This window comes from Myxine glutinosa, chromosome 7 (assembly GCF_964187855.1).
Source record: "Myxine glutinosa chromosome 7, kmMyxGlut1.1, whole genome shotgun sequence".
Taxonomy (NCBI): domain Eukaryota; kingdom Metazoa; phylum Chordata; class Myxini; order Myxiniformes; family Myxinidae; genus Myxine; species Myxine glutinosa.
The window spans coordinates 4,693,483-4,711,033 of record NC_136267.1 but is presented as its reverse complement, the minus strand read 5'-3'; the positions used below and the strand labels follow the sequence as shown (position 1 = coordinate 4,711,033).

The 17,551-nt window shown below is 44.9% G+C and overlaps 1 protein-coding gene across 1 annotated transcript in view; it reads left to right on the top strand.

The window, feature by feature from the left end:
* The window catches only part of LOC137430498 (receptor activity-modifying protein 1-like), a 122,155-nt gene extending 111,124 nt beyond the window's left edge, over window positions 1-11,031 (top strand). The window contains exon 3 of the mRNA XM_068121319.2: window positions 9,126-11,031. Coding sequence (XP_067977420.1) covers window positions 9,126-9,375 — 250 coding nt within the window. The 3' untranslated portion in view covers window positions 9,376-11,031. The remainder of the gene's footprint in view (window positions 1-9,125) is intronic.
* Window positions 11,032-17,551: the final 6,520 nt, after the last annotated feature.

Sequence of the window (17,551 nt, the reverse complement as noted above, 5' to 3'; positions counted from 1 at the left end):
CTGGGGTGAATTAGCAGGGGTAGAAAAGATCAAGGTTTTGGATGGGGGAAGATAAGAGATGGTGGTGAACAGCTGTTTTAAAGACCTGGAGGGAGGAGTGGGATTGAAGGGAGTGAGGGAGTTTGTTCCAGAGGCGGGAGAAAAGAGGAATGAAAGAGTGAACGTGAGCGGAGAGCCGAGATTTCGGCAGTTTAACCATCAGAGGGTTGCTGGCAGATCTTGTGCGACCTGTAGGAATATTTGGGGGACAGAGCACAGAGAGAGCTGGGGGTGCAAGGCCGGAGAGGAGTCGGTAGAAGACAGAAAGACCACCTACCTGCCTGCGGTGAGTGAGTGAAAGGCCCTCAGAGATAGCTTCATCGCGGGAGATTCCAATAATTCTGAAAGCTTTGGTTTCAACAGTGTGAAGCCGGGCTAGGTGTGAGGCAGGAGCACCGGCCCATAGGGGAGAACAGTATTCCATTGAGCTGCGGATGAAAGCCTTGTATGTGGTGAGGAGCTCAGGTGTGCCGAGGAAGGACTTCGCACGACGGAGGATGCCCAGTCGGCGACTGGCTTTGGAGGCCAGCTTGGAAATGTGGTTTTCCCAAGAAAGATCATGGCAGATAGTGAGACCCAAAATCTTGAGCGACAGAACTTCTTGGAGAGGATTGTTGAGAAAGTAGATGGGAGGGTTGTCCAGTCGATCTTTTCGGAGAGACATAGTAAGAGTGTGAGATTTGTCGGGATTGAAAGACATGTTCCACTTGTTTGACCAGTCTGTGATTTTGTCCAGGTCTTCAGAGAGTGAGGAGGCAGCAGACTGCCGATCTGAGGGAAGAGGAATGGAGCGGCAGAGAGTGGAGTCATCAGCAAAGAGATAGAGAGGATTTTCGAGAGAGTCAGAGAGATCATTGATGAAGACCAGAAAAAGCACGGGGCCCAGAACACTGCCTTGGGGAACTCCAGCCTGAACAGGAAGAGGAGATGAGAGAAACCCATTCAGGGCCACACGTTGACGACGACTAGAGAGGAAGTCCGCCAGCCATGCGTGGAGATTTCCATGGATACCAAAGGAGGAGAGTTTGGTGAGCAGAGCGGGGTGCCAGACCGTGTCGAAGGCACGTGATATGTCGAGGGAGACAGCTCTAATTTCCTGTTTGGCATTGAGGACCTCCATCCATTGTTGAGACAGCAGAAGCAGCATGTCCAGAGTAGAGTGACCTGGTCTGAAACCAAATTGATGATCAGAGATCAAGCCATTGGAGAAGAGGAAAGATTTCATATCAGAAGCAATGATGGATTCCATGACTTTGCTGATAATTGGGAGAAGGCTGATTGGTCTGTAGTTGCTAGGATCTGTTTTTGCACCTTTTTTGTGCAAAGCGGTGATGTTGGCTGATTTCCAAGCAGATGGCAGTTGACCTTGAGCAAAAGAGAGGGTGAAGAGAACAGAGAGAGGGTGAGATAGAGCAGCAGAGCAGGATTTTAGGACCCGTGGGCTGATGCCGTCGGGTCCAGTTGCAGAATCAGAGTCGAGGGTTGACAGAAACTTTTCCACCTTGTCAGGAGGAAAGGACACGGAGTCCAGGAGCAGCAGGGTACGACTGGGTATGGTGGGTACAGAGAGGGATGGGTTTGGGACACAAGATTTAGAGGCAAACACAGAGTTGAGGCATTCAGCTTTTTCACGTGCGGAGTCAGCTGTGTAGCCGTTTGAGGTAAGGGAGGGGATGGAGGGGGAACAAACACCAGAAACGGATTTGACCAGACGCCACCAGGATTTGGAAGAGGGAGACAGATAAGAGAGTTCGGTGTTGAGAACGGAGAGATATTGTTTCCTGGCTCTCCTGAGGGTGGACACACACTTGTTTCGGGCTTTGTGAAAGGAAATGAGATTTCCTTCCGTTGGATTTGCTTTCCAGGAGACGAAGGCAAGTTGTTTCTGGGCAACAGCCTCACCACAAGATTCCGTGTACCATGGACGGGAGGAAGGGTATGACAACTGAAGACGAGATGGGATAAATCTGTGCATGAGAGAGAGCAATTTACTTTGGAAGAATTCCCAGGATGAGTTGATGTCAGAGGTGGTAGAGATGGGAGACCAGTCCAGATGATTGATGGCTGCTTGAAGACCGTGCCAGTTGGCCTGAGTGAAATGCCAGACTCGTCGACGCTGAGCAGGCTCCCTGAGGATGGTCAGAGAGATGTCCACTTTAACAAGGACATGATCAGATGATCCGATCGGAGCAGAAGAAGAGCAGCAGACATTTTCAGGGAAGTTAGTCATAACCAAGTCCAGAAGAGAAGATGTTCCGTTGACTGAGATCCGGGTCGGGAAATTGACAGATTGTGTCAGTCCCAGTGAGTCGCAGAAGTCCTTTGCTGAGGAGCCATGGCTGGTGAGAGAGGTACCCACACCCAGCCAACTGGCATGATGACAGTTGAAATCACCACATATGAGGAAGAGAGAGTTGGGATGAGTAGATAGAAGTTGGTCCATATCATCAGACAGCGAGATGTAGATGGAGTCATCACTGTTTGGTGGACGGTACAACACACATATGAACAAGAGGTGGGAGCGAAGGGGAAGCCGTAGCCAGAGGTATTCCTGGGGGTGAGGTGGAGAGAGTGCAGTGCAGGGCGAGTGAGGAAGAGAGTTTTTGATAAAGATAGCAACCCCGCCTCCAGGACGAGGCTCAGGTCTATCATACCGGAGGAGGGAGTAGCCCGGGAGAGATACTATGGAATCAGAGACATCATCAAGGAGGAAAGTTTCTGTTAAGCAGATCACGTCTGGTTTGACAGAAGCAACCTGTATGGAGAGATCAGTTAAGTTTGAACGAAGGCCCCGGATGTTTGAGGTCCATACCGTTAATGAAGAGGAAGGGGGAGCATCAGATACAGAACAGGGGGGAGGAGGGGTAGGGTAAGATGTGGAAGAGGTGGAAGAGGTAGGGAGAGCTGTTGAAGGTGTGTCAGAGATTTCAGAATAGCTCGGAGAAAGGGAAGGATGGGGCGGACAAAAGGTTTGATGGTGATTGGGTGAGCCACAATGAGGTGTTATTTGAGGAGGGGGAAGAGCGAGGCAGAAGGTTGGGGGAGATGGAGGTGAGAGTTTGAAGGGGGAAGAAGCGGGGAGGACGCTTTGAGGAGGGGGAGTGAGCGGGGGGAAATTGAGAAGCAATGAGGGTGGGGAGATTTGAAGGGGAGGGGTGAGGGGGGAGTTTGGGAGGGAAGGGACAAGGGGAGGGATTTGAAAGGGATGGGATATGGGGGAGATTTGGAGGGGAGGGGTGAGGCAGGAGTCTAGGAGGGGAGGGGCGAGGGGGCGTCTTGGCGGGGAGGGGTGAGGGAGTAGTTTAGGAGGGAGGGGGCAAGGGGGGAGATTTGAAAGGGATGGGTGATGGGGAAGATTTGGAGGGGAGGGGTGATGGGGAAGATTTGGAGGGGAGGGGTTATGGGGAAGATTTGGAGGGGAGGGGTGAGATTGGATTTTTGAAAGTGTACGATTTATGGGAAACGAACATTTATTGCAAAATGAGTTTCTTGTGACCTTCGAGTTAAAAATACGTTTAAGGACGCTGGATGGAGGATGGAGTGCAGGAGAGTTTAGGGAATGTAGAACAAAGGCACTATAGGAGATGGATATTTTTTTGGGGATGAATTGATTTGGTGAGCAAGTCGAAAGCAGCCTTTTAAAGAAGAAGAAGAAAAAGGTGTTATAAAATATGACGGAATACATAACTTGAGGGGAAAGTGTAAACATTGAAGGTTAATGAGTGAAAACTATCTGGGGAAATGGGGGAGAAACACGTGGTCGAAGAACGAACGAACGAATAAGAATGAATAAACGAATGAGAACAGAGAAGGAAATTTTTTTTTTTTTTTTTTTTTTTTTTTTGAGTTGAGATTTACACAAGGAAGTAGGCGATGGGTGAAAAGCCTGGGAATACAGAGAACGAAAGTTATTGGATCACAAACGACGGACCACTGAGAGAAAAACAAAGCCTCAAGGTTGTACAGTGCACACTGTACAAGGCCTTGCTCGCGACACGGCAAACAGACGATCAATTTATGAAAGATAAACACCGAGAAACAACCAAAGTTGCACACAATAACTTCACACACCGAAAGATAAATACAGTTTCGACAAAATACAATTGTGAACAGACTTAACTTCGAAAAACGTGGAGACCGTGTGGAGCTTCGAAAATCCCTGCCGCCGTCTCCAAGATCTCGCGAGATCCAATTTTGTTTTGATAATCTAGTATTTTCCATTTCCTTTTGTTTTCATAATCTAGTATTTTCCATAACATTTTGTTTTGATAATCGAGTGTTTTCCATAACATTTTGTTTTCATAATCTAGTATTTTCCATAACATTTTGTTTTGATAATCTGGTATTTTCCATAACATTTTGTTTTTGATAATCTGGTATTTTCCATATCCCTTTGTTTTGACAATCTGGTATTTTCCATTTCCTTTTAGTTTGATAATCTGGTATTTTCCATAACATTTTGTTTTGATAATCTAGTATTTTCCATAACATTTTGTTTTGATAATCTAGTATTTTCCATTTCCTTTTGTTTTCATAATCTAGTATTTTCCATAACATTTTGTTTTGATAATCTGGTATTTTCCATAACATTTTGTTTTGATAATCTGGTATTTTCCATAACATTTTGTTTTGATAATCTAGTATTTTCCATTTCCTTTTGTTTTCATAATCCAGTATTTTCCATAACATTTTGTTTTGATAATCCAGTATTTTCCATAACATTTTGTTTTGATAATCTGGTATTTTCCATTTCCTTTTGTTTTCATAATCCAGTATTTTCCATAACATTTTGTTTTGATAATCTGGTATTTTCCATAACATTTTGTTTTTGATAATCTGGTATTTTCCATAACATTTTGTTTTGATAATCTGGTATTTTCCATTTCCTTTTGTTTTCATAATCCAGTATTTTCCATAACATTTTGTTTTGATAATCTAGTATTTTCCATTTCCTTTTGTTTTCATAATCTAATATTTTCCATAACATTTTGTTTTGATAATCTGGTATTTTCCATCACATTTTGTTTTGATAATCTGGTATTTTCCATAACATTTTGTTTTGATAATCGAGTGTTTTCCATGACATTTTGTTTTGATAATCTAGTATTTTCCATATCCCTTTGTTTTGACAATCTGGTATTTTCCATTTCCTTTTAGTTTGATAATCTGGTATTTTCCATAACATTTTGTTTTGATAATCTGGTATTTTCCATCACATTTTGTTTTGATAATCTGGTATTTTCCATAACATTTTGTTTTGATAATCTGGTATTTTCCATAACATTTTGTTTTGATAATCTGGTATTTTCCATAACATTTTGTTTTTGATAATCTGGTATTTTCCATAACATTTTGTTTTCATAAATCTGGTATTTTCCATAACATTTTGTTTTCATAAATCTGGTATTTTCCATAACATTTTGTTTTGATAATCTGGTATTTTCCATAACATTTTGTTTTTGATAATCTAGTATTTTCCATAACATTTTGTTTTGATAATCTGGTATTTTCCATCACATTTTGTTTTGATAATCTGGTATTTTCCATAACATTTTGTTTTGATAATCTGGTATTTTCCATAACATTTTGTTTTTGATAATCTGGTATTTTCCATAACATTTTGTTTTCATAAATCTGGTATTTTCCATAACATTTTGTTTTCATAAATCTGGTATTTTCCATAACATTTTGTTTTGATAATCTGGTATTTTCCATAACATTTTGTTTTTGATAATCTAGTATTTTCCATAACATTTTGTTTTGATAATCTGGTATTTTCCATAACATTTTGTTTTTGATAATCTAGTATTTTCCATAACATTTTGTTTTGATAATCTGGTATTTTCCATAACATTTTGTTTTTGATAATCTAGTATTTTCCATAACATTTTGTTTTGATAATCTGGTATTTTCCATAACATTTTGTTTTTGATAATCTAGTATTTTCCATAACATTTTGTTTTGATAATCCGGTATTTTCCCTAACATTTTGTTTTGATAATCTGGTATTTTCCATAACATTTTGTTTTGATAATCTGGTATTTTCCATAACCTTTTGTTTTGATAATCTGGTATTTTCCATAACATTTTGTTTTGATAATCTGGTATTTTCCATAACATTTTGTTTTGATAATCTGGTATTTTCCATAACATTTTGTTTTGATAATCCGGTATTTTCCCTAACATTTTGTTTTGATAATCTAGTATTTTCCATAACATTTTGTTTTGATAATCCGGTATTTTCCCTAACATTTTGTTTTCATAATCTAGTATTTTCCATAACATTTTGTTTTGATAATCTAGTATTTTCCATATCCCTTTGTTTTGATAATCTAGTATTTTCCATAACATTTTGTTTTGATAATCTGGTATTTTCCATTTCCTTTTGTTTTCATAATCTAGTATTTTCCATAACATTTTGTTTTGATAATCGAGTATTTTCCATAACCCTTTGTTTTGATATAATCGAGTATTTTCCATAACATTTTGTTTTGATAATCTGGTATTTTCCATAACATTTTGTTTTGATAATCTGGTATTTTCCATAACATTTTGTTTTGATAATCTGGTATTTTCCATAACATTTTGTTTTGATAATCTAGTATTTTCCATAACATTTTGTTTTGATAATCTGGTATTTTCCATAACCTTTTGTTTTGATAATCTAGTATTTTCCATAACATTTTGTTTTGATAATCTAGTATTTTCTATAACATTTTGTTTTGATAATCTGGTATTTTCCATAACCCTTTGTTTTGATATAATCGAGTATTTTCCATAACATTTTGTTTTGATAATCTGGTATTTTCCATAACATTTTGTTTTGATAATCTGGTATTTTCCATAACATTTTGTTTTGATAAATCTGGTATTTTCCATAACATTTTGTTTTGATAATCTAGTATTTTCCATAACATTTTGTTTTGATATTCGAGTATTTTCCATCACCTCTTGTTTTGATAACCTGGTATTTTCCATAAACTCTTTATTGTGTCACCTGGTATTTTTCGTAACCCCTTGTTTTTATCACCTGATATTTTCCACAACCTCTTGTTTTTATCACCTGATATTTTCCACAACCTCTTGTTTTTATCACCTGGTATTTTCCACAACCTCTACTTTTGATCACCTGATATTTTCCATCACCTCTTGTTTTTGACACCTCGTATTTTACTTAAACTCTTGTTTTTATAATCCGGTATTTTCTAACGTGGCTCGCCTCACCACATGTCGCTGCAGAGGCACGGGCTTGTTTAAACTCAGGATAATGAGCTGACTGTTTCACTCCACCACTATAATGAGTGACTCAGGATAATTTACTCCACTCTCTGCCACTCCATTCCTCATCCCTTAGATCGGCAGTCTGCAGCCTCCTCACTCTCTGCAGACCTGGACAAAATCACAGACTGGTCAAGCAAGTGGAACATGTCTTTCAATCCTGACAAATCTCACACTCTTATGATGTCTCTCTGTAAAGACCGTCTGGAAAACCCTCCCATCCACTTTCTCAACAATCCTCTCCAAGAAGTTCTGTCACTCAAGCTTTTGGGTCTCACTATCTGCCATGATCTTTCCTGGGAAAACCACATTTCCAAGCTGGCCTCCAAACCCAGTCGCCGACTGGGCATCCTCCGTCGTGCGAAGTCCTTCCTTGGCACACCTGAGCTCCTCACCACATATAAGGCTTTCATCCGCAGCTCAATGGAATACTGTTCCCTCCTCTGGGCCGGTGTTCCTGCCTCACACCTAGCTCATCTTCACGCTGTTGAAACCAAAGCGTTCAGAATCATTGGAATCTCCCACGATGAACCTAACTCCGAGGGCCTTTCACTCACTCACCGCAGGCAGGTTGGTGGTCTTTCTGTCTTCTACCAACTCCTCTCCGGCCTTGCTCCCCCAGCTCTCTCTGTGCTCTGTCCCCCAAATATTCCTACAGGTCGCACAAGATCTGCCAGCAACCCTTTTATGGTTAAACTGCCAAAATCTCGGCTCTCTGCTCACCTTCACTCTTTCAATCCTCTTTCTCCCACCTCTGGAACAAACTCCCCACTCCCTTCAATCCCACTCCTCCCTCCAAGCCTTTAAAACAGCTGTTCACCACCATCTCTTATCTTCCCCCATCCAAAACCTTGATCTTTTCTACCCCCGCTAATTCATCCCAGATCAACTTTTTTGAAATTCCAACTTCTTTCCTGGAAGTCCTTGCAGTGTTCATATGTTTTATACCTCTCCCACCTCCCCCCATGCCCTCTCCCTCCCACAGTTCTCTCAATGTCCCTGCTCTCAAATTTTGTGTTTGTGTCCTTCCCCCTCTCTCCCTATTTTGTCTACCGCTCCCCTTATTTTGTGTTGTATGTGTCGGTTTGACTTTTTATGTGATTAATGTTAGCTCCTTCACGAGCCTCGATCTTGGATACAAAAAAAAAAGAAGAAGAAAAAAAAAGACTGTACCTGAGTTGCTTTGTTGTCATGATTTACACCAATCATAATACAAACAATTATTTTGTATAAATGTATTTGTAACTCGCGAGATACCGGTGCTATGCACAGGTGGCAAGCCAAGAGCAAACACAGAATGCGGAAACTATGAATGCTAAACCATGGAACCAATAAATTGCACATTCCTGTGCCACCATCAGTCGGCCGTCAGATATGGACAGCAGGTTCGTGAAGGACTAGGGCAAAAAACGTACCCATCTGAATGGCTCTATCCCCAGTCAATGGAGAATATGCAAATGGTGAATCCACCGGGGGAGAGGCCACGACAACCTTAATTCATGTTAAAAGAAAAAAGAGCTCGGCGGAATATGAAACCACAATCGATTAGAGATACGATGTATTTAGGTTTTCTGTCTCAATGAGAGTTTGGAGACGAGGGATGGTTAAGCTAGATGGGGTTAAGAAGAGTGTTCTACAAAAGGGAAAGGATGAGGCAGGTTTCGTTTGAACTTAGAGCCCATGGGGAGGTTGGTCCATATTTTTGTTTAACAGCGAATAGATCGTCAGAGACAGCAGATGAGATGGAAGATGGACAAAGCAAAATGGCTGACAAATCTACCTCTGTTTCTTTGCCTTTCTGTGTACAGCCTTTATGACCAATTCACAAAATGCACCATGATGGGAGCACACGAGGCCTCCTGTTTTTGGCCCAACCCAACAATCGATGAGGTCTTCAGTACAGCACATCATTTGTTCTTTCCAAACTGCTCCCTCGATCGTCTGGCGGACCCCCCTCCTCTCATCCTCGGCCTACTTATAGCTCTGCCATCCGTCCTCACCATCACGACCACTGCGGCTGTCTTGTGTATTGTCAAGCGGCATGAAGTAAAAGTTTGAGGAAGTACAGGTAACCTTTGGCATAGTGTTTGGTACGAATTATTTTCCCACTAGTGGGGTCACCCGTAGGAATCCCACGGGCATGGACGTGTGTGACATTTCGACATATTGAGTTAGATGCTGCACCTGCACATTCAGTTTCACAAAATGGTTACTGGCAATTTATCAGATGCACAAATGATGTAATCTACACAATGTATTTACTTCTGATAACATGTGAATGCATGTGCGTGCACACCCACACACACATACACACACAAACACACGTACACCCACACACATATATACATACACACAAACACATCTCGTTTTTTCATTTCTGTTCCTCACAATTTTGTCTCTCTTTTTCACAGACACAGACAGACACAGACACACACACACACACACACACACACACACACACACACACACACACACACACACACACACACACACACACACATATATATATATATATATATATGCACATATATACACATTATATACATCCACAAACACACACACACATGTATACACACACACACACACACACACACACACACACACACACACACACACACACACACACACACACACATATATATACACACACAGACAAACACACATGCACACACATACATAAACACATACTCACACACACACACACACACATATATATATATATATATATATATTGTTGCGGATATGAGACTGTATATTTTTTGATTGTGTGCTTTATTATTATTATTATTGTTTATTCTGCGCCCCCTGCCTCCGGAGCTGTGTAAAGGTGAAAGGGCATCCCATAATTAGTCCACAAGCATACACGTCAGCCAATAATAGAATACCCCTGTTCGATAGTTATATCTTATTCTGTGTTTTAGGGTAAGGCTGTGTCTCCCATTAATTGAAGTACTCCATTGCACCAGTGAAAGAGAATAGATCCCCTTTCATTCCCATCCCCAAAATCTCCATTTCCTTTCACATCCCCTTTCGTCATTGCCAAGCCTCGATTGCCAATTACATCCCCTCCAAAACCACCATTGAACATGTGCTCGGGTCGGGGAAGAGGGGCGTGCCCGCCCGTCGTCATCAAGGGCGGAGCCAGAGGGTCACGTGACCAACCAGGGCCGAGGTGAGCACACCGATGGGCGTGTCCTAAAGGCCGGCGGCTTGATCGCGGGAGGCGCTAAAAAGGCGCGCGCGCAAGAAGCGTGGGGCGGTCGGTGGTGAGGAGTGAGTGGACCAAGAGAGAGAAAGAGTGGTTGGACCAAGAAAGAGAAAGAGTGGTTGGACCAAGAGAGAAAGAGTGGTTGGACAGGGAGACGTGCAAGAGTGTTGTTGAGTTGAGGGTTTGGACCAGACGAGTCAGACGAGTCCTGGCAAAGCAAGCGGCGGCCACAGCAGCAACAACACCCAACCGCCGCTTGGGGCCTGGACGGCGGTTTTGAGCAGGGCCGCGAAGGAACGGCGGCTGCTAAACGCGCCGATCGTGCTGCAGGACCCCCTTTGACCTTCCTCTCCCTCCAGCCATCCACCTCCTGCCTTTCCACCCTTCTTGTGTACGTGAGTTTGTTCTGTGTGTCTTGTCCCTGGGTATTTAATTAAGTCTGTATAAGCTAGTATTTGCACTGTGTCACCTGTGTCTTATGTGTTGTAAATAAACGTGACTGCTTTCTTTTTGCTTGTGTGTATAATAAATCCAATTACTCTTCTGTCCGTCTTCTCGTCTTATTCCTTTAGTCTTTGCATTTCGGCGTTTTAGTCTTTTCCAGATTGGGCAGCTGCGGTGCGATACGGCCAAAGTTCTGGGTGAATCGGGTGAGTCGGGGAACAACTGTTCGGTCGCGGAGCCTTCGCTCGGCAAGCAACATCCTAAACCGCGATCAGTAACAATATATATATATATATATATATATATATATATATATGTATATATATATATATATATATATATATATATATATATATATATATATATATACATATATATATATATATATATATATATATATATATATATATATATATATATATATATATATATATATATATATATATATATATTGTTGCGGAGATGAGGACTGTATATTTTTTTGATTGTGTGCTGTACTATTATTATTATTGGTTATTCTGCGCCCCCCTACCTCCGGAGCTGTGTAAAGGTGAAAGGGCATCCCATAATTAGTCCACGAGCATACACATCAGCCAAGTAATAGAATACCCCTGTTGGTAGTTATCTCTTATTCTGTGTTTTAGGGTAAGGCTGTGTCTCCCATTAATTGAAGTACTCCATTGCACCAGTGAAAGAGAATAGATCCCCTTTCCTTCCCATCCCCAAAATCTCCCTTTCCTTCCCATCCCCAAAACCTCCATTTCCATATTACATCCCCTCTCGTCATTGCTGAGCCCTCGATTCTCAATCACCTCCCCTCCAATAACCGCCATTGACCATGTGCTTGAGTCGGAGAAGAAAGGCATGTCTCCACCTCGTCAGAGAGGGGAGGAGTGAGCCGGCCCCACTCGACCAACCATGAACAAGGGGTTTGGCTTGAGAGGGCGGGGAGAGAACGTTTGGGGGAGGTTCGCAAAGGTTGAGGGGCGGGGCCTATATAACCCACGGCGGGGGGTGTTCCCAAGAGAGATGCACTTTGAGATGGTCTGAGTCGGTTGCCAGAGGGAGTTGGTCGTCAAGAGAGAGTCGTGAAGAGTCAGTCAGTAGAGGTGGTGGTCAAGTGGTTGCGTTGGTTGCGGTGAGGAGTCGGTGGTAAAGAGTGAGGGACCAAGAAAGAGTTGAGGGTTTGGACCAACGAGTCAGACAAGTCCTGGGAACGCAGCGGACGGAGGCCGCAGCAGCAAGAACACCCAACAGCCAAAGGGGGCCTGAACGGCGGTTTGGAGCAGGGCCGAAAAGGAACGGCGGCTGCTAAACGCGCCGGTTGAGCTGCAGGACCCCCTTGGACCTTTCCTCTCCCTCCAGCCATCCACCTCCTGCCTTTCCACCCTTCTTGTATACGTGAGTTTGTTTTGTTTGTTCTGTCCCTGGGTATTTAATTAAGTCTGTAGATAAGCTAGTATTTGCACTGTGTCACCTGCGTCTTATGTGTTGTAAATAAACTTGATTGCTCCTTTTTGCTTATGTGTGTAAATAGTAAATAAATTCAGTAGTATTTCCAACCTTTTTGTCTTCTTCTTCTTCTTCACATCCGTGTCGCCTTTGTCTTTTCCCTATTGACTAGCTGTAGTGCGATACGGCCAACGTTTGGGTGGAATCGGGTGAGTCGGGGATCCTGTTAGGTCGCGGTTAAATACACCACCGCTCGGTCATCATAACATCTAAACCGCGATCTGTAACAATTGGTGTCAGGAGTGGGATTCGGACCTGGGACTAAATTTGTTAGGCCCAAATTTTGGAACACCAATTGTGTTATTAGGTAACAATTGGTGTCTGGGAGTGAGATTCGGGGCCCGAACCAAATTTTTAAAACATCTAGGAAAAAATTTGGTCAAAATTTGGAGCGGCCGAAATTTGTTTTGTTTTACAAAACCCGAATTTTGAAATCGCGCCATGGCTGGTCAAGGCGACGGGATGCCGGTGAGAGAGATAGACGGGGTAGAATCGACCCAGGACCTCGGGGAAATGTATGTGGAGGAAAGGGAGGAGGAGAGCAATGAGGTGGTTGAGGGTGTATCAGACGCACAAAATGGCGCTCTCGCGCACGAGGTTTCAGGCGCGCAAAGAGGCGCCTCGCACGAGCGCGCGGTAGCCGAGCCCGCTGTATCAGCGGGCTTTAACATGCAGCAGTTCATGGCACGGTTTAGCGAATACATGGCACAGTCGAAGTGCGACAACGAAAAAAGAGCCAGGGAAATGGAGGGAATGGAAAACAGAATGGGGGAGCGACTAGGAAATCAAACCGGGGAGTTAGACAAGAAATTTGGGAAGTTAGACAATAATTTTGAGGAGTTAGACAAGAAATTTGGGAAGTTAGACAATAATTTTGAGGGGTTAGACAACGGGATAAAAGAGGTAAAGAATGGGTTAACGGGGGTGGAAAACAGAATGGCTGCCCAGGAGAATCAGTTAGAGGGGGTGAAAAATGGGTTAATGGGGTTAGAAAATAGGATGGAGGACAAATTGCGGGAAATAGGGGAACAATCTGCCAGGGAAATCAAACAAATGGGAGAGCAGATAGAGGAGGTGAAAATCGGGGTAGAAACCAAACTGGATGCTCAGAGGGATGAATTGGGACAGATGAGGGTGGCATCTACAAAAGAGATGGAGGAAATACGACGAGGGGTAAGTGAGGAGGTTTCGGGGCTACGCGAGGAGGTAAAGCGAGGTGAGAAGCGTATGGAGAAAGAGGTGAGAAATAATACGGCTAAGTTACAGGGGGGAATAGAAGATCTGACGAAGGGAGTAGAACAGCTGACAGTCAGACAAAAAGAACTAGTGGAGCAGGTTCAAAAGAACACTGCGGTACTAGGAGGGTTAAAGGCAACACAAAAAGAAATTAAAAACGAATTAATAGCGACACAGAGGCAATGTCAGATGGTACGTGAGGAACTGACAATGAGGGTGGACGAGGTGACAGAGATAATGGAGACAAAGGACCGGCAGGTGAGGATGCACATAGAGACGGTCACGGTAGCCTTAGAGGACGAACTTGAGGAGACGCACCGAGAAATAAAAGAGGTTAAACAAAAATTAGAGGAAGTGGAGGAAGAGGTGAGTGAAATTAAGAAGGGACGGACAGAAACTAAAAGAGAAATCCAGGAGGAGGTGATGGAATTGGTACAAGGTCGGTGCTCAACTCATAATGTGATGCTCACTAACCAAATAAAAAGTTTGCAGGTGGCAAAGGAGGTGCGGAGACGAGGTACGGAGGTGAGTGGCAATGCACATGATGTAAGGAAAGCTTCAGTCGGCTTGGGGATTGGTTTGGATCCGGGTGTTCGTGAAAGGCCGTTGGTGAAGTGTGCGACAGGTCAGGTGTGCGAAAAAAGAGGTGTGCGAGAATGTCCGACCATGGGGTGTGTGAGGAAAAAGTGCACGCCGAGGAGTGAGTGCGCCGTCAAGAGTGAGTCGGTCGTGGCGCGTGTGCGAAGGGGTACATGGAAGCGCGGTGTGGTGAGTGTTACGGAGGAAGTAACGAAAAAGTGTGCGCGAGAGGATGCGCGAGAAAGGTGTGTAACGGACAGGTGCATGAGGAAAGAGTGTGCTGTCGAGAGTAAGGGTGAGTGCGCTGTCAAGAATGGAGGTGAGAGTAGTGAGAGTGACACGGAGCGTGAGTTGGTTGTGGCAGGTGAGCGAGGATGTACACCTGGAATGGAAGGATGCACACCTGGAATGGTAGAGCGTGAGTGGGAATGCACGCTGGAATTGGTAGTGAGGCACGTGGTTGGGTGTGCGGGTGAGAGCACACCTGTGATTGTCACAAAGGAGGTGACCGAGAAAGGGGCGCGAAGAGGTGTGTTGGTGAGGTGTGCGAGCGACGAATGTGTGCCAAGGTGTTCGGTGGTCAGGTGTGTGACCAAGTCGGTGAGCGGAATGAGTGTACCGAGGTGTGTAAGAAGAGGTACGACGAGGAGCATGGAAACGGCTGCATGTATGAGCAAGAAAGGGGTAGCGTATGCATGTAAGCGTCCAGGTGAAGCATCGACGGTAACCGGTTTAGCGGTTAGAGCGACTTATAGCCGAATCGGGCCCTCGGTGCGGGCCGGGCTTCGCGTGCCGCGAGAACCAGCAGGGATCCGAGCCACGGCGGGTTCGAAAGGACCGCCGTGCGCGATCCACGCTGGGCCTCGCGTGGAACGGCCGCGTCCGGGCTCCACTAGGCGGAGCGGGCAGCCCGATAGGAAGGGTCGTCATGGCGACCACTTTCTATTGAGACGTGCCGGCAGGTCGAGATCGGGACATTGGATGGCTCCACGCCGAGGTGGTGCGTGGGATCTCGGCCCGGGTAAGCCCCCGTCCCTGCACCGAGTGCCGGACGCATCCAGCCGCCGGCACAAAAGAACCCGCGTTCATGGCTCGGCTGTACGAAGCCGAGCTTTAGAAGGGAATTGGCGCACCGAGAGGATGTAATAAGTAGACGGGTGATGAGGATAGTGATTTGATACGAAATTTATAATAGTGGGTAGAATTGGCAGTAAATGGAAAATTTTTGAATTGGTTGGAATTTGGACGAACAAAATTTATAGTGGAGAGACCCCCGATGTGGTGGGATGGCAAATCCACCATCCCTCACAGACAGTGGGGCAAATGCGCACTAGATTATGGGGTGTATGGCAGTGGAAGCTAGCCCGGGTGGGTTAGGTTATATTGATAGGGATCTAGCGAAGATGACCTTAGGTGACGTTAAGATTAGATAGTGACTGATACCTGTAGTGGGGACGCAGGTAGATTAGTGTGGATAATAATGACGTGGGAGCGCAATAGTTTAAAGGGGCGACTGGGAAGCGCAAGTTTCAGAAGGGAGTAGTTAGCTGAGATGATGCCGTGTGTGTGAAGATTGAACAGGTGAGAATTGAACAGGTGTGATTGCACAGGTGTGCAACTGAACAGGTGTGTGGAGCAGTGTATGAGTGAGTGATGGTGATGTGTGTTGTGTTGACCAACTGGTCCAGGAAGAGGAGGAGGGTGCAGGTGGCACCAGGTATGATTGCACAGGTGTGCAACGACAGGTGAATGGAGGACAGGTGTATGGAATAAATGGTATGGAGTATTGGAATGGATGGTCGTGGAGTGAGTATGGTGGAAATTGTGGAGTGGAGTGGATGGTGCGAAGGTGTGAATGGGGGAAGAGTGGACCCCCATCACGGATACCCGGGGCGGGTAGTGTAAGTGTTAGGTAGAGGGTATAGGTAAATTGTGGTTGGATATTGGCATCTGTGGTGCGAGGTAAAAGAATGGTATTTGGATGGGTGCATTAGTGTTGTGGAAATGGCTGGGCGTGTAGCCTGTTAGTGTGTGTAGTTGGTTTGGGCACTCCACCACTGTGAGGATGTCGGCCAGGTGAGGCCGCAGGTGGGCTCTGGGAGCCGGTAGTTGTTGTGGATGGGGCCCGAGGATCCAGAGGACGGACCCAGGTAGCCCAGTGCCAGAGGGCACCAGGGGGTGACAGAGCCAGGAGAGGGCCTGCCCCAGTTAGTTAGGTTAGGGTGAGGAGCTAGGTAAGCTCGGGTGGCAACTGCAGTGGTGGAGGTGTGCAGGTGGGTAGACCTGCTGGGAGAGCTACACGTCGCAGCCCAGAAATTGTGCGAGGCACCGGGAGATGAATCGGGGGAGTGAGACCCCAAATTGAGAAGCACCACAGTTTGGTCAATCGGAATTGGTTTTTAGAACCCATAGTGTAAGTTGGCCAATGGATTGGCAGGGAGAGACCCCGGGTAGTGTAAAGTGTGTTAATGTCATTTAGGAAGTAGTTAGGATGAAGTCTCCTCGCACCATCTGCATCCACTCACCTGAGGTGACAGGTACTCCGCACCATGCCATGTTTAATTATTTTTTACTGTGCAAATGTTTGGATTGTGAGACGCATCATGACGTGGGTGTGACATTGTGCTTTGATGTTCCATCTCTGCCTCCTTATGAGGATTGATGATGAATTTGGTGATGGCAAATTTTGAAGTAGAGGGATTGTGGAGACGAATTTGGTATAGGGGAAATATGGGGAAGACGTGACAGTAGTGACGAATTTGTAAATGTGTAGATTTTTGTACATATGGGGTAAGGGCAAGGGTAGGGTAGGTGACAGGGGGGTGACGTACGGTAGGGACGAGCTTTCTCACTTCGCCCTCCATACGCATTTCGCCTTGCATTGCCTTATTGACGTGTACCCTTGTGACCTTACCCCTCGCTCAATTGTCTTTCTTTTGTCTCCCACATGACCTGTGCGCCATTGGGTGCCGAGGGGAGCGTGCGTGAGGTGGCCATTGTGCGCCCGAAATTCCCAGAACCAGCTGTCTGCATCGATGCACCACATTATGGACCACATGTCTGTGGCCGAGCACCACTTATGGACCCCATGGGTTGGGGCATGGCCCCTCTGCTGGAACCGGCCATGAGGGCCCGAAATCTTGCTGGCGGACCTTGGCCACAGGGCACCGATGCCCCACAGGTGAACCACACATAGTCGGCCCCTGTGGGCCATAAATAAAATAAAAACGGATACGTTAGGTGCATTCTTTTATT